Below are 21,813 nucleotides of genomic sequence, written 5' to 3' on the forward strand. Positions count from 1 at the left end.
TAATTGTGAAAAAAACACTCTCATACACCTCTGTTATGATGAACATTTGAATTGACTTAACACACCTAGGCTTAACCATTTGCGTAATACCTGTTACCTCAGGGCCCAAAGTGCCAGTTCCTTTTGAGTGATTAGATGCTTCGCTGGCAGCAGATCCCTCCCTGACCACCTCGGACCCCAGTTTTGCATTGTGTACAATTTTAAAACTACAGTAATTGTTTCAAACATGAGAATGGCTGCTGGTTCTCATGTATATGTAGCTAGGACCAATAATGTCAGCTGGTTGAGGTGCTGAGAATGAATCCACGTGTCGCGCTCTCATCATCGTGTTTTGCGCTCAGTGACTTGAGCACCAGCACATCTGCAGACTTCCCCACCTTTATACTAACTAGTACTGCTTTGGCTGCACCCCCTCAATATATTTTATTATTTCAAAATTCTGTTATCATCTTGTCATACTTACCAGCTGGCTGTTGGATGAGGGAAGCAAGAAATGAAAATGGTTTTATGAATATGGCCTTACTTGATGGCCTCTACTTGTCAGTTCCACCTTAAGAATAATTTTGCTGCCTCAGTCTTTCCCTCTCTCAACCTTTTATTTTATAGCCTATAGTGCCATCTTTAGACTGACAGCTGTTCCTGTTGCTTGAGAATGATGTGGGTTTCATTTCTGCTCTTTCCACCGCTTAACAGCGGAGTCCATAGGATACTCTACCTTAAACAAGCCCAACATCATTATGAATCTATTACAGTTCTTACACTCCTGCTGTTGCTCAATTAGTGCAGTGTTCCACTAAAATGTTCAAGGCAGTCCGCTTTGCATTATCCACCTGCGAATTGAATTTTTATCAATGGACATTGATTAGATCATAACAAATGGAAGGAAACATCCCAGAACCTTTTTCTGTACTGCTGTTTCTTGATTTTAATTAGTAATTTCTCCAATAGTCAGAAGGTCTATGCTTGCTTCTGTCAAATTATTCTGTAGGAATAAGTCCACTTCATCTACAGAAGAACACCAGACAGTGCATTGAATACTATTGGAATACTGTGTGAAATTCAGGTTTCCCTGCTATAGGAAGGATATTGTGAAACTTGAAAGGGTTCAGAAAAGATTTACAAGGATGTTGCCAGGGTTGGAGGATTTGAGGTTTCAAGAGAGGCCCAATAGACAGGGACTATTTCCCCTGGACCGTTGGAACCTGAGGGCTTATAGAGGTTTATAAATTCATGAGGGATGTGGATAGGTTGAATACAAAAAGCCTTTTTCCCCAAGGGTTGGTGGGGGGGGGGGGGAAGAGACCAAAACTAGAGGGCATAGGTTTAGGGTGAGAGAGAAAAGATTGAAAAGAAACCTATGAGACAACTTTTTCAAGCAGAGCGTGGTCAGTGTATGGAATGATCTGGAATGATCTGCCAGTTGAAGTAGTGGAGGCTGGTACAATTGCAACATTTTAAAAGGTATCTGGATGGGTACATGAATAGGAAGGGTTTAGGGGGATATGGGCCAAACGCTGGCAAATAGGACCAGTTAATTTTAGGATATCTGGTGAGCATGGACGAGTTGGACCGAAAGGGTCCATTTCCATGCTGTGTATCTCTATGATTCTATAACTCCATCTGGTTGCTATTTCAGGCATTTGATCAAGCTCCAGGTGTCTCCTTTTATTCGTCTTTGGTTTGTGGGGGATGAGGATAAAACATTTGGATTTTTGGACTGTGGCTGTTCGCATTGCCTGTCGTGCTATTGCAACCTGGGTTTTCTAAGTAAATTCTTAATGTGTAGGAAGGGATGTTTTAATTTTTCTGCTATTTCCATTAAGGCTTCATGTGTTGTGTGTCCTTGTAATGCCTGCATCCAGCGGTTAAAATTATTTGCTTTACCCATCTGTCCTGGCTTATTCAGGATGTTCCAAATTTCTGTGCAAGCCTTGAGGACTAACTTGTATGTGGAGAATAAGCCTTATTTTTGCCACCTCATAACATGTAGAAATCAACTTAAAATGCAAGGCATAAATTCATGGTTTGTCAACCTACTTTGAGCAGTATACAATTTTCTTATCACCACTTCATTTGCTTGGGAATCATTTCAGAAGAAAATGTATCTGTTTCTCTCTATCAAATCTTAGGACTTGCACAAATCTAAATAGCTGTTAGTGGGTGTTGGATTAGTTTCTGATTCTTCCCCGTCAGAATATTCCCCAGAGTCGGTTCATTTATTTTTTGCCTTTTAAGTTGGTATTGCCTTTCTTCTTCTTGTCACTTTGCCTCTTTTTATTTACTCTCTACAATTTTAATTCCAACTTTTTAAATGCTCTTTCATCCTTCAATGTGCTTATTCCATTTCCCTTCCTTTTCCTTGAAATTCAATGTTTTTCAATTTCATTTCCATTTCTTTGATTTTTCTCAAGCTGTTTTCTCTGCAGTTGAATTTGACCCAATCCAACTATGCGTCTGTTTTTCTGAGTTGTCCTTCCAATTTTGAATGCTGCACTATAACCTCAATTACTTCTGCCTAGTTAACCCCTGCTTTAAATTCTAATTATAATTCCAACTTAATGAGACGAAACTTGGTTTCCCTTTGCAAATCATTCAAGCATAAATCAGACCTTATCGGAAAAATTCTGGGCAGTTGCAAAAGCCATTTTGATATATTACAAAAAATCCTGATGCCTTTCCTCCTTTTCTAATTATCATTCCTCTAATTTGAATGAAATGTCTGCATTAGGTATCCTTCTTGAAGCGCCAGTTTTATAGAATGAATTGGGTTGTAGAAGTGCATTCTCACTTCAGTCCCACTTCTCAACGGTCATAACATAAAGTTTTGTCAGTTACCAAATTTGGCAGTTAAATGCTTTATCATTGTCATGTGTTAAATAAAAAGATATATAAATTAGGTATTTTAACCAAACAAAATGGTTTATTTTCCGCATAAAATGTATTCAATACAATGCAGTCAGTAATACCGAGCTCTAAATAACACCAAAATGTGCACAATCTCATCAGGAAGTTTCTTTTTGAAGAGTTATCTTCAGAGATTGACTTCCTTAAGAGAAACCTTTTGACCAATGGATTGTTCTTGAAGACAAAAAGACAAAGCAAGGGATGTTCTGAAGTTTTTTTGCTTTATATGTGTAATTAAGTCACAAATCATATACTGTCTCCTGGAGAGACAGCTTGCTTAGGAAATGTTTCCTCAGTGGCCCAGAAGAACAGATAGGTTTCGCCCTGAACTCAAGAAGAGGATTCAGTAAAAGGAGAGATCTGCTGGGCAGTCCTGCCTTACAACATACTTGTTTCCTCAATTAAACACCAGATTAAAAAAAATAAACTCCTTTAACCAGTTATTGTTCAAACAGCCCAGTAGGAGTAAACAGCAAAGCAAGCAATTACCTCCGCTTCTAATTTCTATAAAACCTAGTTTTTCTTGTGGAAAAGGCCGTCTCCAATGTTCAGTGACCTTTCAATTACCTCTCTTAAAGAAATCACTCAGGTATTTCAAAAAAACTTGAAATAGTACATTTTTCCACAATGCTTCAAAACCACATCCTCCAAGAAATAGTAAATATGAAGTGTCTCTACAATACTGGTGCAGCCTATTGATAGCTGGTTTTCTGAACCATCTAGTTACAGAATAAGTCAGTCTGTTTGAACACTTGCTGCAAATTTGTTTGAAGTTAAATGTTTTATCCTGGGGTTGCAGGGAAAAGGAAATGAAAAAATAAGGACCCATGGTGGCAACTAATGTGCCAGTTTAGAGGAAAATGCTTCCTGATGGTATAGAGTTTTCCTCTCCTACAGTTTTGTTTATGCAGGAGAGGAGCATACAAACTTACCATACTATATGAAATAATTCCACAAAGGTTGCTATCCCATCAAGTCACCCTTTCTTTACAAGTGCAAAGTGCATGACACTGATCCAGCTAGCTCAGAACAGACTCCTACAGTGAAGCCCTGACACTCCTGTTTATATATGTAAGCCAGGGTTCCCTGATTGGACCAAGTTAACAGTCCCAAACATGGAACTCATATACTGAGATCCACCAGCTGACTGTGTTTCATCACTACAGTATAGACTTGAACCTCTGGTGGATTTTCCACATCTTTGTCACTAGTTTCATTGCCCCACCCAAATTGATCCACTGTTTTTGGGTGAAACTAGATCATACATAGCTTCAGATATTATTCCAACCCTAAAGTGACTTGCAACCTTCCCTATAACAAGGACTGCCTGCTTCGACTTTCTGAGAATCGCTCATCTGCTGAAGCACTTGTTTGTTTCTCAATCATTTACAATTCAGTCATTAGTTGCATTCCTGACCATCTTCCACACTTCTTAAGTTCTAGATAATACTGAAAATGCAAATTGTAGCCCATTCTGGACCAAGTCCGAAACACCATTCATTTTTGATTGCTGTGGGCTTTGGTTCCGGAATATTTTCAGTTTAAAGTTCTCATTCATCTGTAAAATCCTTTTGATTTGTCTTTGCACAACTTCAATTTCCATTTTGATTATACCATTGCTAAATAATCTTTTAGAATGTTTCCTGCATTAGTGACAAAACGTATAATATTAATTGTGAAATATTAAATTAATGCTACCCTAATCATCCATTTTCAACCAAGCCAAAAGAACTATCAAGAGGGATAACAAAAATCTTGGCCAAAAAGGAAAGAGTCAAATAGGGGTTTAGCAAAGGGATTACAAAACTTAAAGAACTAAAGAGTTCAAGATACAAGAGTCATGGAATAAAGAATTGTGTGGAGTGAGAAGGTAAAGCTGTCAGAAAAAATTGACTTTTGAGGGATTTTTATGTTGTTTCACAGGATTTGGGTGTTACTGAGAAGCTAGCATTTATCACTGATTCCTAATCAAGAAAATTTTGGGGAGTGCTATTTTAAAATGCAACTACCATTATTATTGATTGGAGTCATATAGACCAATCGGGTCTATATATAGACACTCGTTGGGTGTTAGCCAATTTGATAATTAATACAATTAGGTAGATTAAATACAAGCTTTTGTACTGATGAAAGATTTTACTGCCAAACTTATTTAATTGAATTGATATTCTTCAGCTGTCAGAATGAATTTGAGCTCCCTTCTGGAACATTTGTCCACTGACATAGGCAAGGTGCTCTTGGATCCTTGAGGTTAGGCTGGAGGAGGTTGAGATGCAGACTGGCACAGTAATGAAAGAGCTTGGAGGACTGGAAGCAAATATAGATTAAAACCTGGGTGACATCTGTAAATGTCAGCCCATACTTGATACAGGAGGCAGAGTTTTGAATGAATGTATGCTTTTGGAGAATGGTGGATTTCACAGTTTCTAGGAACTAGAAGATTATAATGACATCAGACTTGTTTTTGTTTAGGATAAACAATGTGGCTCCCTGCAGCTGTCTGCTGTGAAATCGTTTATGAACAAAAACTTTTTAACTGTTAACATAGAACACAGAAAAAAAATTGATTTCTTGGTGACATAGAACCAGTCAAATCAAAAATGTTTGTGTAGTGTATTTCATACAGCTACTGTACAAACCTTTTTGTTTTGTCTTACCTTCAAGGTCTTTCCTATGCTATGAAAAATACTTGGGCTGAGAGCAGGTAGGGAACCTGAGACTGGCTTCAGTTTAGTATGTACAGCAAAATAATACAAAACTAGACTAATTTTAATCAGTCATCAAATCAATCATTAACTAAGTGACTTGTTTTTAAACATTTGGATACATTTGCAGATATCTTCTAAAATCAATTTTTTAAAGCTGCCAGTTACAAAGAATGTTTACAAAATTAGGAGTTTTTACCTGATATGTTTTCTCAAACTCTTTAAACCTTTGTTTTTGCCTGAATTTATTCTTTATCAAATGATTCTTTTATGGTGTCTTTTATCAGCCCTGCCAGGTTAATGAGTGAATCACATTCCTCTGATCTGAATAAAATAATCATTTCGCAGATGTTTTTGGAATTTTTTTTAAAATTACCTCCATTGTTTTACTAGGGTTTGCATTGTATTCCAATCCCTGTCAGATAAATGTTATCCCACTAAGTAGGCTATTTGAATGGCTGTGATTTGTTAATTTTATAATCATGTAATTTAGAGTGCAAGACTTAATGCTCACTTTTGTACACTAGCTGCCATGGTTTTTTGCCATAAGTTTATCAATCCTTTCATTTGCATTTCCCTTCAGTCATTTAAAAATGTTATTTCTGTTTATCCATATTCTGGCTTGTTTTGCTTTACTTTCCCTGGCAGTGGTAATTTGGACAAGTCAGATGATCCCTTTATTTTAAATTTAAAGAGGATCCAAGACCTCTTGCATCCAGCATAATTATAACAGATGGGTAGGGAAGTTTTATGATCCATGGTTAATAGTGAGTTTGATTTCATAGGATCAAAAGCTTAGTGCTTTGACATGAGGGCCACATTTTCTTGTTTTGCTGAGAGAGCATAAAAGCTTTCACTTTGTGAATGAACCTGGAGAGAAACCAGTACAAAGAAATGCTCTCCCCGTTCTTTTTATAACATGTCCTTGCCTCTGAGCGCAGCAAACCTGCCTTAAAGTCCCACTTGACCCAAACATGTGTAATAACATCTCTGAACAAGATGATTTACAAAATATTGAAAATATCATTTGCTTAAGTTTTTAATCTTTTTAGATCTCACTACAACTGGATTTTAAAATCTTAGAACTACAATATTGAGTTCCGATAAAGAGGTTTCAATGTTATGAGCCTCGAGTTAGGTGATTTTTTAATTAGATATTGGATGTTAAAGTTAAATTTTTAATGATAATTGTAGATTATGGAAGAGACTTATAACCATGATTTGCATGGATATTAAGTGCAGGCCCCAAATTTACAAGGCTGACACTTAAAAACAAAATCCTGGTTGAGGCTCTTATCTCTCAGGATTTGTAAAAAAGTGCAAATTCCTCAAACAAGTCAAGATTGTCAACCAAAGTACAAACTGTTACATCATCAATCACAGTTAAGAAGTTATTATGCTGACTTATTGTATTCATGCGTTCAGCGTACAAAATTTGGTTTTCTCCGTTAATGCTTCAAAGTATTGACCTTTCAGTAACTAGTTGACTTTTATTCCACCTCTCAGTTTTCCTTTGTCCAGTCAACAGATGAAGAATCACAAGCCTCCTGTTTCATGATGTCACCTTTTGTTTTACTCTGCGCTTGTACCCCCACTCTTCAACTCCCCTCCCACTACAAGAACATGCAAGTCCTGAGCCACTTCCACTGACAAAGCCAAGCCATATGACAACTGGAGGAAGAATGCATCATCTTTCTCCTTGGGGCCCTTCAACCATGTGGCATCAATATTGACTTCACTAGTTTGCAAATCTCCCCTTGCTCAACTCATCTCAGGTCCAACCCTTCAACTCGACACTGCTGTCTTGACCTGTCCCACCTGTCCATCTTCCTTCCCACCTACCCGCTCCACCCTTCCCCTGACCTATTACAACTAACACCCTGCCTGCATCCACTTATCACTCTCCCAGTTACTTACCCACCCAGCCTCACTCCACCTTCCTATTTATCTCTGTCCCAGCACCCCCCCTCACATTCCTGATGAAGGGCCTATGCCTGAAACGTTGACCTGCTGCTCGTCTGATGTTGCCTCACCTGCTGTGCTTTTCCAGTGCCATACTTTTTTGACCCTGCTTTGTATGCCACCATAAGCTCAATAATTCTAATTTATGCATCTATTTTCAGATTGTTTTTCAGGAATGCTTTAAAGTTCTGCAGTTGCACAATGTATCATTGCACTGCCTCCCCCCACCACTTCAAGTTCAACCTGAAACCAACGTTGCTTAGCCATTGATAATTTTGACCCTAGCCACTGACTTTCATCCAAGCAGTACTGTGTCTATACCCATACCACACGTACTGCAATGTTTAAGTAGTAGCTTACCTCCAGTTCTTGAGGGCATGCCAATGAATTAATATTAAAGAAAAAATCCATTGCCTAAAATCTTTGCATTTGTTATTTCCTTTTATCATATATGCAGATAAGAGTTCTTAATGCTGTCTTTGGATCTTAATCTTGACATGTTCAGATTCTTGTCCTTGGTTTATTTGTCCACAACAACTACCTTTGTTGATTTATTTTGACTCCCTGGCAAGATCTTTGGTGCTAATTATGGTGTAAGTACAGAGGTGGACAGGTGCTTAATTTCCTGACACCAGGAACTTGACCAAATGGATTTCCATACTTTTAAATTCATAATCTATTTTACAACCTCCTTATTTTAGTCTCCTCATCATTGACATCTTCAGCTTTTTCAAGTCTTGCACTTGAAATTTTCTCCTCAGCCTCCGATATGTTGCTCCCAAATTCAAATGTTCCTTCAGTACCAATATGCTCAGCCACATCTTGGCCTCCCACTAATTTCTTCATTGGTTGCCATCCAGTTTTTTCAATATGGCAGATTTCAAAAGCTTAATATATATGTTACTAATGCAGTTATGCAGCAGAGCAGCTGATAGCATACGTTCACCAAAGAAGAAATGAAATTATCCTCATGACTGTCTTTCTCGATATTGCTGATACAGTGCTTTTCCCTAACTTCAGACGAGTTGAAGTCTTGATTTTTACTTCACCCTTAGCATTTGTCCCTTGTGGGAGATAACCCAGCCCATACTCTGTGACTTTTGCCTATATTTTTGTATTTGTTATAGCGTTATCCATAACATAAAGACGAGCTTCACACCACATTTATGATCCTTCTTAATTGTAACCGTTATAGGACCTATGTGGAAAATAGCCAACAACTGTTAGCATTCAACTAAGATCATTATTCTATTTTGTGAAAATTGCTTCCAGATATAAAGAAGAATACAAACAGGAATGTACTCCAGTAAAATCACAAAGAAGGAAAACTATTCACTTATTAACAGTTGCTGTTCTTTTTCCCTTGAACATTACCTGATTGTGTTAAAATGACTTTTGTTTTCTCTTTTGTGAATGAGATATAGCTGGCAGTATTCCTCACTGCCCTTTGTCAATGCCCTTACCCTGGCTAAACTGAAATAAATTTGCCACGTTGTTCAAGGAGTAACAAGAGTGGTGCCCAGTTTCAGTACATTAGTTCTCAGCATTGGGTAGGGTTTTAGATTCTGAACTTGTTTAGCTCTTAGCTGCATCTTCACGTCATGGAGTGAACCATGTTGCCTCAGCATTTACATTGATTGTTGATATTGGTAGGGATCTAGCATTTATTATCTGTCTATAAATTTCCTGTCATCCACAATGCCTCTGCATGCAGCAGAATTCCTTTTCAGGGCTGTTGCTTTCTATCCACTTAGAATATCTGACTTCTGCTTTTCAAAAGATCTCCTACAGCAATGAAGTATGTGTTTAATTAACCCGATCCCAATATTGTATATGTAAATATTTAATTTGAATTTTTTGAATGGTTCATACGTAATCATCTATATCTTTTTTGATTTTAGGAATTAGCTCAGGCACTATCCATGGAGAGAGAGGATTCTGAAGGGTCACTGACCTGAAATACAAACTGTCTCTCTCCACAGGTGTTGTCTGAGCTGCTGAGAATTTCCGGCCTTTTCTAGCTTGCTTCTTTCTGTACTTCTGTTTGATGTTTGTTTTTACTAAATGTTTGTCTTTAAAAGCTATTTTTGATATTAATCTTGATGGGCAAATCCTCAGTTGGCATATTAAGTTGTTTAGGTACCAGTGCAAAGTAAATGCAGGACGATGGCAGCATAAATCATCCATTAGACTACCTGCTTCAGACATAGAAACAGAAAATAGGAGCAAGAATAGCCCATTTAACCCTCCTAGCTTGTTTTCACCATTCAAAATGAATGTGGCTGATCCTCCAACCAATTTCTTCTTACTCCCCTTACCCTTTGACCTCTTTAGCCCTAAGAACTAACCGCTTCTTGAAATATTCAGATTTAACCTCAACTGCTTTCTGTGGCAGAGGATTGCACAAGCTCACCACTGTAGGTGAAGAAATTTCTCTTTATCTCAGTCCTAAATAGCTTACCCCAAATCCTTAGACTATAATCCCTGTTTCTGGACTCCTGGTTGTTGGAACATCCTTCTTGCTTTTACCTTGTCTAAACATGGCAAACTTAACTTGTTAGAATTTTATAGGTTTCTACAAGATTCCCCTCATTTTTCTAAATTCCAGTGAATAGATTCTTAACCATTCCTGTATCTCTTCATAACCAGCCTTCCAGGAATCATTCTGGTAAATCTTTGCACACCTTCCCATAGCCAGAATGCCCTTAAGATAAGAAAACCAAAACTGCACACAATACTCCAGCTGTCTCACCAAGGCCCTGTAAAATTGCAGCAAGACTTCCCTGTTGCTATACTCAAATCGTCTCATTATGAATGCCAACACATCATCCATCTTTATTGTTACCTGCTGCACCTGTGCAGGTGCACTTATTTTAAGTGACTGGTGTACAAGGTGCCCAGATCTCATTGCACTTCTCCCTTGCCTTATCTATTGCTATTCAGATAATCTGCCTTCCTGTTTTCTGCCTTTCTGCTAAAATGGATGGCCTTGCATTTATCCACATGATATTTCATCTGTCACGAGTTTGTCGACTCACTCAATTTGTCCAAGTCCCACTGAAGCATCTGTGCATCCCCCTCGCAACTCACCTCCCACCCAGCTTTTGCCTGCAAATTTGGAGCTATTACGTTTAGTTCTCCGCTAAATTATTAATGTTATATTGTGCATATCTGGCACTCAAGCACGGATTCCTGCAGTATGCCACTTGCTAATTTGGAAAAGACTCATTTATTCCTACTTTATTTTGTTTGCTAACCAGTTCTGTATCTCTGTCAATGTACTACCACAAACTCATGTGCTTTATTTTTGTGCTAATTTCTTACATGGGAATTTATCGAAAGCTGAATGAAAGTCCAAGTAAACCATATCTACTGTCACCCCCTGATCATTTCTTCTCGTTCTAATTCTTCTAGATCCACAAAAAATTCCAGAAGGTTTTCAAGCATGATTTACCTTTCATAAATCCAGGCTGACTCTGTAAATTTTTAGAAGTGAGGACTGCAGGTGCTGGAGAGAAGAGTTGAAAAATGTGGCACTGGAACACCACAGCAGGTCAGGCAGCATCTGAGGGGCAGGAGATTGGGCATAAGCTCTTCATCAGGAATGTGGCGAGGGAAGGGGACTAAGAGGTAAATATGGGGTTGAGATGAAGGTAGGTGGGAAGGCGATAAGCGGATGCAGGTAGGAGGTAATTGTAATAGATAGGTGGGGAGGATAGAGTGGCAGGTGGGAAGGAAGTTGGACAGGTTGAGAGGACAGTGCTGGTTGGATCTGGGATGCCTCCGGTGAAGGATTCGACACAGACCTCTATTTCAAAACCACCGACTCCCACAGCTACCTTGACTACACCACCTCCCATTCCCTCTCCTGTAAAAATGCAATCCCTTTGTCCCAATTCCTCCGCCTCCTCCATATCTGCTCCCAGGAGGAGCAATTCCACTCCATGATATCCCAGATGATGTTCTATTTCAAGGACTGCAATTTCTCCCACGTGATCAATAATGCCCGCCAGTGCATTTCTTCTACTTCCCACTTCTCTGGCCTCAAACCCCACCCCTCTAACTGCAAGAAGGATAGATTTCAGCCCATGAATCTCTGGATACAGAACATTGTTCTCCACCATTTCCACCACCAATAGTCAGACCTCACCACTACAGAGATTTTCCTCTTCCCCACCCCTATCAGCATTTCACAGAGACCACTCCCTCCGTGACGTCCTCTGTAAATCCACCCACATCAACAACCCACTCTCCACACCCAGTACCTTCCCTTGCCACAGAATGAGATGTAAAACCTGCACCTGCATCCTCCCTCTTCACCTCCATCCAAGGCCCTAAAGGATCATTTCAATCCACCCACCTCATCTACTGTGTCCATTGCTCTCTGTGGTCTCCTCTACATTAGGGAGACAGAATGTCGACTTGCGGAGTGGTTTAGGGAATGTCACTGGAATACAGTCCTCTGGCCAACTACTTCAACTCCCTCTCTGACTCCCCCAAAGACATGCAAGTCCTGGGCCACCTCCACCACCAAATCAAAGCCAACCATCATCTGCCTCGGGACTTTCCAACCATATGGCATCAACATCGACATCACCAGTTTCCAAATCTCCTCTCCCTCCACTTCATCCCAAATCCAACCCTCCAACTCAGCATCACCTTCATGATCTGACCTACCTAGCCATCATCTTTCCCACCCATCCGCTTTATCCTCCCCATCAACGTATCACAATTACGTCGCACCTGCACCCACTTATCACCTTTCCACCGACCTTATCCCCAGCCTTTAATCCCATCAATTTCCGCAACACTATTTCCTTAACCAAATACTGATTTCCTTCAGTTCTTTCCTCTCTCTAAGGGCCCTGTGATCCCTCATTTTTGGGACGTTATTCATGTCCTCCTTTGTGAAGACAGAACCTAAGTACATATTTTGTAAGTGTGCTATCTGTTTGTTTCTTGTTGTAACTTGCCCTGTTTCTGAGTATAAGGGACCTAATTTGTCCTCACTAATCTTTTATCTCTTCATCTTTTACAATGGGTTTTCAAAGCAATGGTTTTCTCATACTCTGTACACCTCCACACCCCCCCCCAATCCCAGCCATCCTTTTGTCCTGAAATCTAAACTGCACTCAATCCTTAGGTCTGCTGGATTATTTTCTATGTTGCTAATTTGTATGCCCCATCCTTAGATCTGATACTATCCTCATTTCCTTTGTTAGCCATGTTTGGGGCAGTTTTCTGGTTTTATTTTTGTACCAGACAGTGAACAACTGCAGATTTTCTTGTGCATTTTAAGTGTTTTCCACTGCTTATCCCCTGTCATCCTTTGTTGTTCCCCAATTTAACATAGCTGACACCTCTTACCATTGTAGTTTTGTATATTTAGATTCAGGACATGAGTCAGCTATGTCACACTCTCTTAAGGAAGAATTATTTCACATTATCACCAGTCTTCCCTAAGGGCATTGCACAGTCAGATTGCTAACTGTTCCTTTCTCATTATGCAATATTCAATCTAGGACGACCTCAACGCATTGACCCAGAAAACCATTGTGTACACAATCAGGAATTCCTCTTCCTAAGGTATTTTTACTGGTATGATTTGTCCAATCTATATGCAATGTCACCTATGATTACAACTGTACCTTTTATGATTTGCATCTTTCTTTTCCTGTTCAATGTCTTCCTCACATTACCGCCACATATATACAACCCCACTGTTGTTCTCTGTCTCTTGGTGTTTCTGCGCTCCATTCATACAGACTCCCCTAGAGTTAAAATTCTTCCTCACTATTGTGTATTTGTTTTCTTTAACCAGTATTACTACTCCATTTCCATTTCCTTTTTTGTGTGTCCTTCCAAAAATTGAATACCTTCGATACTTCATCGTGGTCACCCTACAATAATGATTATGTAGTATGCGTTTAAATCTATTTGCATCATTAATTCATTCACTTTAATGTGAATCTTTGTACATTTAAGACACAAGTTTTGGGGTCTGTCTTTTTAACATTTCGACCCATTCAAGTTATTTTGAACTGAGGCCATGTTTGATTCGTGCCTTTGAATTCTCCATCTATCACTTTTCTTGCATTTTTTTGTACCTCTTCCTTTTCTTTCTCCTTGAGCTTTCTAACCCCTGCTATTTTAGTTTAAATTCTCTCCACCACTTTAGCAAAGACTCTCCCAGGACATCAGTTCCAATGTTGCACAGGTGCTACCTGTCCAACTTGTACTGGCCCCACCTCCCCCAGTACTGGTCCCATATTCCAGGAATCTAAAACTCTCCCATTCCCACCATTTCTCCAGCCATGTATTAGCCTGCTGTTTCGTCTCTGACTTGGCACGTGGCACTGGTAGGAATTCTGAGATCACTAGCTTTAATGTCCTACTTTTTAACTTGCTTCCTAACTGCCTATGTTCTATTTTTGCAATCTCATCCCTTGTTACCCCGTGTCATTGGTACCATGACCACTAGCTGTTCATCCTCTCCTTGAGGATGTCCTGTAGCTGCTCCCGAGATCTTTTTTGAACGTAACATCCTTGGCACATCCTGGTGTCTCCTTGCAACCATGGAAATCTCAATTTCCCCTTATGAATCCCCTATTACTATAGCCTTGCCATACTTGTTCCTTCTCTCCAAGGCTGGATCTGTGCAGCAGATCCAGCCATGGCGCAAAATGTTTGGCTGTTGCAACTTCCATCTTAGAGGCCATCCCCCTGAACTGTCTCCCTGTACCTGTTTTGTAGGGATTAGCCACAGAATTCCTGCATTACATGTTTAGCATCTTCTTCTAGCTGATGGTCATGCGTTCCTTCACTGCCAGTGGCGTCTCAGCATGTGGGGTGATCACCTCCCTGCACTCAGCCTCTTAGATGCTCCAGTTCTAGTCAATCCAGTTTCAAAACTCAAGCTTCTCGGTGCTGCAGCTGGAAACACTTCTGCAATGTTCTGGTTCTGGTCCTGGGCACTAGATCTGTGCCCAATATCCCACATTAAGCAGGAAGAACACACCATGTTTATTGTTCTCCTTCCATGTGACAATGTGAAGATGGATGAGAAGAGAAACATTTAAAGAAAATGAAGTAAATAAGGAAACAATGTTAAATGTGAAAGTAGAACATTTTAGCCCACATCTACTGCTTGTAGAGAAAAGTAGGTTTGACCCTGGGTTCAAATAAAATGGCTTATTGAAGTGAAGATCACAATTTTATAACATTGTCATTCAATGGCCAAATCCTACAAATATGTACAAACTTGAGCAGTCTTTTTCAAAATAGTGTAGTTTTAAAATCCATCATTTTAGGAATACTGTTAATGCTGTAGAGAGGGTCCTTCAGCTGTTTACAGTTTAATTAAACAATAATACAAATGTGCATTTTGTCTCGATACCACATTGGACATTGAGGGACTTTTGACATTGGCTTGGAAACCATAGATGGTGGTGTTGGACTGAGAATGAAGTGGGGAGTCATTGTGACAGCCAAAGGACAGTGAGTTGGTTACAGACAAGATAGGTTTGGTAAAGTGATTTCCAAATCTTTTGCTCCTGAACATGAGATTTTTTTTTTTTGTTACACACCATGCATGGTATAAAATTGGAGGCTGCAATGTTTATGCGAAATACTGTCTGACTTCTGCTTAAATGATAGGGTATGCTGGAAGAGGTCAAGTTGGTGCTTAACTGCATTTTATAGACTGACATTGCTCATTTAGCAGTCTTATCTTTAACATATACATAAAATCACTTTGAGGTAGTGGGATACCAGGCATTCCACTATTTTTTTTAATTACTGTGTTGAGAGGTGGGAAATAAATTCAGTCAGGGAAGATGTTAAAAACAAACAAAAATGCTTTTGCATTTGTTTTTTCCAAACCCATCATGGAAAACCAAAAACCATAACTTCAATCTTTTCTCACCTTTGTTCCATACTTCTGAAATGAAAACTGAAGACCTACTCGAACTTGTAAAACACTGATCCTGATATCTCCTGAAATGGGATAATGTTCTTATAATTTATTGGTTTAGTTCATGGACCTACCCATTTTAATTAGTATGTTTGGATACTTTCCTATCTTGGAGATGAGTAAGAATTTTCAAAAAATGAATTACCCAGTCTTATGCTATTGCCTTCTATTCTCAATCCCCTTTTCTGCTGTCCTGGTTGTGTACGTTCTTTCTTGGACCTCTATACTTTTTCATGTCCTCCAAAATTGCACCCATTGCTTGCCTTTAACTTTAACACTTTCTTAAAATGTGATACATCTCTAACTTTTCCCATTTCCAATCAACATTATCTCTGCCTTTTCTTCACAAATACGACAAGATCTGCTGAGTATTTTGAGTAATTAAAAAAAACTCCTTATGTTATATAAAATATGTGAAATCTGAGTAGATCATATGGCCCATTGATCCTGCTTCTCCATTCAATATGATCATGATGAACTTAAAATTAAATTCCATTTCCCTATTCGCTCTTCATAGCTCTTCATTCCCTGAGACCAAAGCATTGTGAATATATTTAATGATATATAGGCAACAATGGGAGATCCATAACTTGCTATTTTTGAGATTTTCAAAAATTCAGAGTACTTCGAGAAAATTTCACTGCATCTCATTATTAAATGATTTACCTCCTGATTCAGAAGCTGTGGCCCCATGTTACAGTTTTCGCCAGTTGGGGAACCAACCTCTCATCCAATATAATGAATCATCACTTTACTGCTTCCAATGGGAGTCGGTCTTAAATATGGAGATCAAAACTGCACACTTTTCCTGATTTTAATCTCATCAAAGCATGGTACGATTGAAGCAAGACCTTTTTTATTCTTGTACTTCATATCCCTTGCAATAAGCTTGTCCACAGTACTGTCTCTGTCAGAAATTGCATCCGCTCTGTGTTTTCTCGATTCCTGTAAGATTTGCTATAATTAATTCCTACTCCAATATCTATTGCCGTCATTTGTATCAAGCATTACTTTTCTCAGTGCAATTGTCATATCAATTTCAATTACCTCTCATCCTCTGAATTAATACAGTCTGTGTTTTGCCAAAATATTTTTTACATGCTGCCCTCCTTGATATTATCCATGGACACTGGGGCATCTGCCACACACGTCGTGACTGCCAGATTTAACCCTGGTGGACAATTACCACTGTGCCAAATAATGGGATCATTCAAAAATTACTCCAAAATAACTTTACTAGACCAGAGTAAATTGGTCTGACAGTGGTATTTAACTTGTAATTTGCTCCTGAAAAGAATATATTGTGGCTGCCAAAATTCTGAAATAAAAAATACAAATTTGCTGGAAAATTTCTTGGAGAATGAAATGGAGTTAATGTTTTGGTTCCAATTGGTTTTTTTTTAAAAGAAAGTTAAGTTTACAGATGCTGCCATTCTGCTTAATTTTTCCATCCTGTTTAAACCAGTTTGACCTCTGTACCAAAAATCCCTCCACTAAATAACAAGCTGTTTCCTTTGCCAGGGCGTTCTTTTGTTCTCAATTTCCCCCAAGTTCACTTCAGATTTTACCATTCCTCAGCTTTGTCTTTTTTTTCTTATACTTTGTCTTCCTCTTCACTCTCTACTGTATTTCTTCTTTCTTGCCCACTTTTCATTCTTTTTCCCTCGAGCAGTTCTGTTGGTCAGTGTTTTTTGTTTGATGCTAATACTAGTTTATCTAAACTGCTCACAAATGTTTTAGCATCTTTAATCATCTCGTTATTCAGAATTGGTTCTTCCCTCATTTTCATGACAGTGAAATGCTATTTGAACTTGCTACGAAAGAGGCATAGAAATTGCTGCATCAGTGCTTTTCATTACCTGCTTAATTTGCATTTTGCCATACTTTGAAGTAAACTTTTACAGCTTAATTTTGTTTGGAACTGCCATAACATTCAAAACAATTATGCAAACGAGTTTACCCTTAATATTGTAATTGCTGTTCCAGATACATGCTTGGTCTTTCAGCTGTTCCTGCTGTTGTCCAGTTCGTGGGATTCCTTTTCCTTCCAGAAAGTCCACGGTGGTTGGTGCAAAAAGGAAAAACTCAGAAAGCTCGCAGAGTCTTAAGTCAGATTCGTGGAACTCAAAATATTGATGAAGAGTATGAGTGCATCAAAAATAGCATTGAGGAAGAGGAAAGAGAAACAGTAGGAGGTAAGCTTGTGAATGTCCTGCAAATAAAACAATCATTTTTTTGCTTAGCTTTGTAAAGGAGAAAGCCTGTTGTTTCATTTACTTTGTCAACGTTAGTTCACTTCAATTATGAGCTTACTTTTGTACTATAAGTTTCACTCATTCTTTGGTATTTGAAAATTAAGGGCTTTTATTAGGCCTATTCAAAAAATAGTGGCAAATATCCATTGGATACTACAGATTGTATATGTGTAGAAGACTTGCAGCTTGATATTTAAAAATGTATTAGCTCTTCATGTTCAATTTTTGTTCTGTCCATTGTAGTCAATAAGTTTTTTTTTGCACTTGTTGCAGATGTCCTTGTGGTGATACAGTACACCACCACAGAACTGGCTTATTTGAGTTGATAAAATGGCCCGTAGTGGATTGATAGAAGGTTCTTATGTTTTGTACAATCATCATCATCATCTTAGCTTTTTTTAAATTATTCAATCAAGACTCAAACTAATTTTTTCTTCAAATTCAAATGAAAAGTAGTGCAAACATTATATTCTTATGCCATTTTTGCCATATCGAGCATGGTGCCACCATAAACATTTTATCCATGCCCGTCCGTCTCAAAAGGGAGTGTATGCTTTGTGATACCCTGATTCAGTCCTCAGTTGCCGTCAACACTTTCACTTCATAAGTATGTTTCCATGTAAGCACAAGAGATGCTTTTAATCTTCTCCTTTTTGACTATCCAATGCTCAGAGACTCCTTTCAAGTGGAATAGTAATTTGCTTGTACTTTCAGTTTATATTATATTTTGTATTTGCCACTCACTCTGTTGGCACTCTTGCATTGAGGATCAAATGCAAACTGGGTAGCCATCCTGTAGCAGACATCTAGTTAAGCATGACTGTAAACTTCTTGTTGCTTGTCATTTCAGTTGACAGGCTCTCACTCTGACATTTGTCCCTGGAATTCTCCATAATCCAATGAGTACATTGTCTATTCATCACAGCTGTAAACATACTGAATACTTATAGTACTTTGTTTTTATCAATGAATTTTACCTCCATTTCCTTTTTATTCCTTTCTCATAATTACTGCAGTGATTTTATGTTTTTTATCTAAGGGGTAATTCTTTAAGAAGCTGAGGCAATGTGTCAACAAATGGTATCAAAATTCTTTTAAATAAAGAAAACTGATAAGTGAGCAATTATTAGCAATCAACACTATGGATTTGATCAATGAATACGTGAAACGATCTTAGTTATTTTTAACAAAACTTTAAGCACTACTGCAAGAATATGTTGGATTCTTTATTTGACCTTTTGAGTTGCAGTTTTTGGAAGTTGTAGACGAGTGACGTGAAAGGTGAGAAGAGGGATTCTGTTGTCATGAATGAGAATATACACCAAGACAGTGCAGCTGACCTAATCAGGAAGAGTATTAACTTATCATTTTAGTAGTTAGTGTGCTAACCAAAGAAGAGTTGGAGAACCAAAAAGAAATCTTTATGAAAAATAGATAGGGAGAACTTACTTTTATGGTTATTAATTGTGAAAGTATCTTTTAAAAAACATGTTCAAATTTGGTTGTTTTTGTAATGGACCTTTCTGATATAGTTTCATTCCAAGCTTTTAAAAGAAATGGTTTCTGTAATGTCATCTCTGCAGTGCGGACCAGTGTCATTTGGACTGTCAGTATTTGTAGGAGTCACCATTGAAGTTTAAAAGCTGCTTGTAAAACCAGAGTGGGCTATTAATGGAGCTAATAAGTGCTGGGGTATATGAAATTCTAATAACAATAAAGCAAAACAGAAGATGTGCAAATGTAGGTAGATAATAGATGAGGATTGAAACACAAATGCAGTGAGTGGAGGAATGGGACTGGTAGATAAAAGGCTTGCTCAGTTATTTTTGGAGCAATGAATGGAGCGATGTTAGTATCACATATTTTCACCATGTGTCCAATAAAATCACATTTTGAATTACCCTGTTGGAGTATCCAATATGGATTGAGAAATGCAAGTCTGAATTATTTCAATAATCAAGTACATTATCAATACCTTCCATTCACCAGCAAAATGGTATATCTCAATGTACCAGATGATAAAATCGTGGGTACAAGTTGAGCACAGTGGGCATGTACTTTGCCTAACTGATAAAGCAGATTGATTCACCTGAAATATAAAACATATTGTAATTCAACATATTTATCCTGACAATTGGTACTTAACAGCAAGGAACTCTAAATCTTCAAGTACTTTCTAGAACCTACCAGGGTGAGCCAAGACTTTGTGTGAGAACCAAATTAAGAATTGGTTGAGGAAGCCTTATCTTTCAATAGACCCTACAAACCTCTCTGCCAGTGCTAATATTAACAAATGTATTCATGAGGCAAGAAGTTGAAAACACTTTGGCTGGTGTAAATTGCCATATCTTTCCATGTGCTCATTTTGAGCACAGTTGCAGCAGAACATCATCTCCCAAACCCCATTTATTTGGGGGTACATTATGATGCAGAGGACTCACCGTATTTTTAGCCAATTACTTCATGGTTGTAATGTGATCGCTTAGTGCTAAAGGTGATTTTCTAACTACTGAACTCCAAAGTATGTGCCAATAATTGTGCCCAGTTGTTCCACAAGCTATCACACGATGTATAACTACTCAGAGCAAAATTATTCTACCTGTTTACTTGATAACAGTCAAAAAAGCATTGTTGTAACACAACTTTACTGAAAGTAATGCAAAGCGAGGATTTCTAATCTGTAAGACTTCACCTGTACCCCTTTGAGCAGGTGTACATTTGATGCTTTTAATCACGACAAAAGACAGCTACTATGAGTGAACAGAACAATATGGACAGAGTAAATGGAATTCTGAGGGTCAAAATCCAGACTACAATGTGGAAAGTTGATTTCTCTCATGCCTTTTGATTTTTGTAATGACGAAATATATTGTCATTTGTACTTAAGTTGGATGGCTGGACCACGGTCGACTTTATTTTAGAATTCTTTTAATTTTTCTTGGTTTACACACGCACATACCTCATGCATGCTCACACCACAAACATACGTGTACTTTTTCTGTCTGCAGGTTCTGGATGTTTCTCCTCTGCTACCTTTGCAGGGACTGACTTTTAGCTCTGATGCTCAGCAGATTAGAGGACAGGTAGAATCTTAATTTGAAACACTCTTGGAGCTGTTCCGCCTCAAATTCTCCCTCTTCAGAATGCAACAGTGCTGGACAATGCTGGACAAACTGAACAGGTCAGGCGGCATCTGTGAATATGAAAACATTAGCGTTAGGAGAAAGAGTAGACCATTCAACACTTCAAACCTGCTCTGTCATTCAATTAAATCATGACTGATCTGGTTCCTTGTTTATCCAAAATTCATCAAAGACAGCCTTAAATAAATTCTGTGACCAAGACTTCACTGTTTTCTGGGGGATAGCATTCCACAGACAAATGCATCTTGGAGAAAAGAAATCTCATCTCCATCTTTTAAAGTTAGAACTCTTATTGTAAAATCTGTATCTTCTCATTCTGATTTCCCCCTCTCAAAACAGGAAATGTCCCCTCAGAATCTACCCTGTCAAGTTCCCTCATGATCTTGCACGGTTCAGTATGACCACCTCTCATTCTTGTAAAGTCCAATGGATGAAGGCCCAACCTGCTGAAAACCTCAGATAAATCCCTGAAAAAGGGTTTTACGATATAATGTCAACAGCGGTTTTCCTTGTACATTGATCATTTCAGCAGCAAAATTATGATTAAGATGTGATTAAATATTGCCCAGTAGTGCTACAATGGCAAAAACATTTTTGGCTGTAAACATTTTAATAGTTACCTGTGAACTGTTTAAACATTTAGATTTGATGCCATAATAAATCTGCTACAAGAGGCCTAATATAACCAAGAAGATAAAATATATTCATGTTAGCAGACAATATGCCAGAAAAACTAAAAATGGATTGAAGGGGTTTGTAAATTCAGCACTTATAAGTCAAATAAATTTTCATGATCACTTTAAATATGCTACCTTGTCACGTTAAACACAGATTCTAGCCCAATGTCATGAATTCACTTCCCTATCAGAGTG

At 38.3% G+C, this 21,813-nt stretch overlaps 1 protein-coding gene across 2 annotated transcripts in view; it reads left to right on the forward strand.

Annotated features, from left to right (window-relative positions):
* Positions 1 to 21,813, forward strand: part of LOC140466674 (proton myo-inositol cotransporter-like) — a 124,928-nt gene that overhangs the window by 43,958 nt on the left and 59,157 nt on the right. For both annotated transcript variants that reach the window (XM_072562123.1, XM_072562124.1), the window contains exon 3: positions 17,530 to 17,738. In XM_072562123.1, the coding sequence (XP_072418224.1) occupies positions 17,530 to 17,738 (209 nt within the window). The remainder of the gene's footprint in view (positions 1 to 17,529; positions 17,739 to 21,813) is intronic.

This window comes from Chiloscyllium punctatum, chromosome 44 (genome assembly GCF_047496795.1).
Source record: "Chiloscyllium punctatum isolate Juve2018m chromosome 44, sChiPun1.3, whole genome shotgun sequence".
Lineage (NCBI taxonomy): Eukaryota > Metazoa > Chordata > Chondrichthyes > Orectolobiformes > Hemiscylliidae > Chiloscyllium > Chiloscyllium punctatum.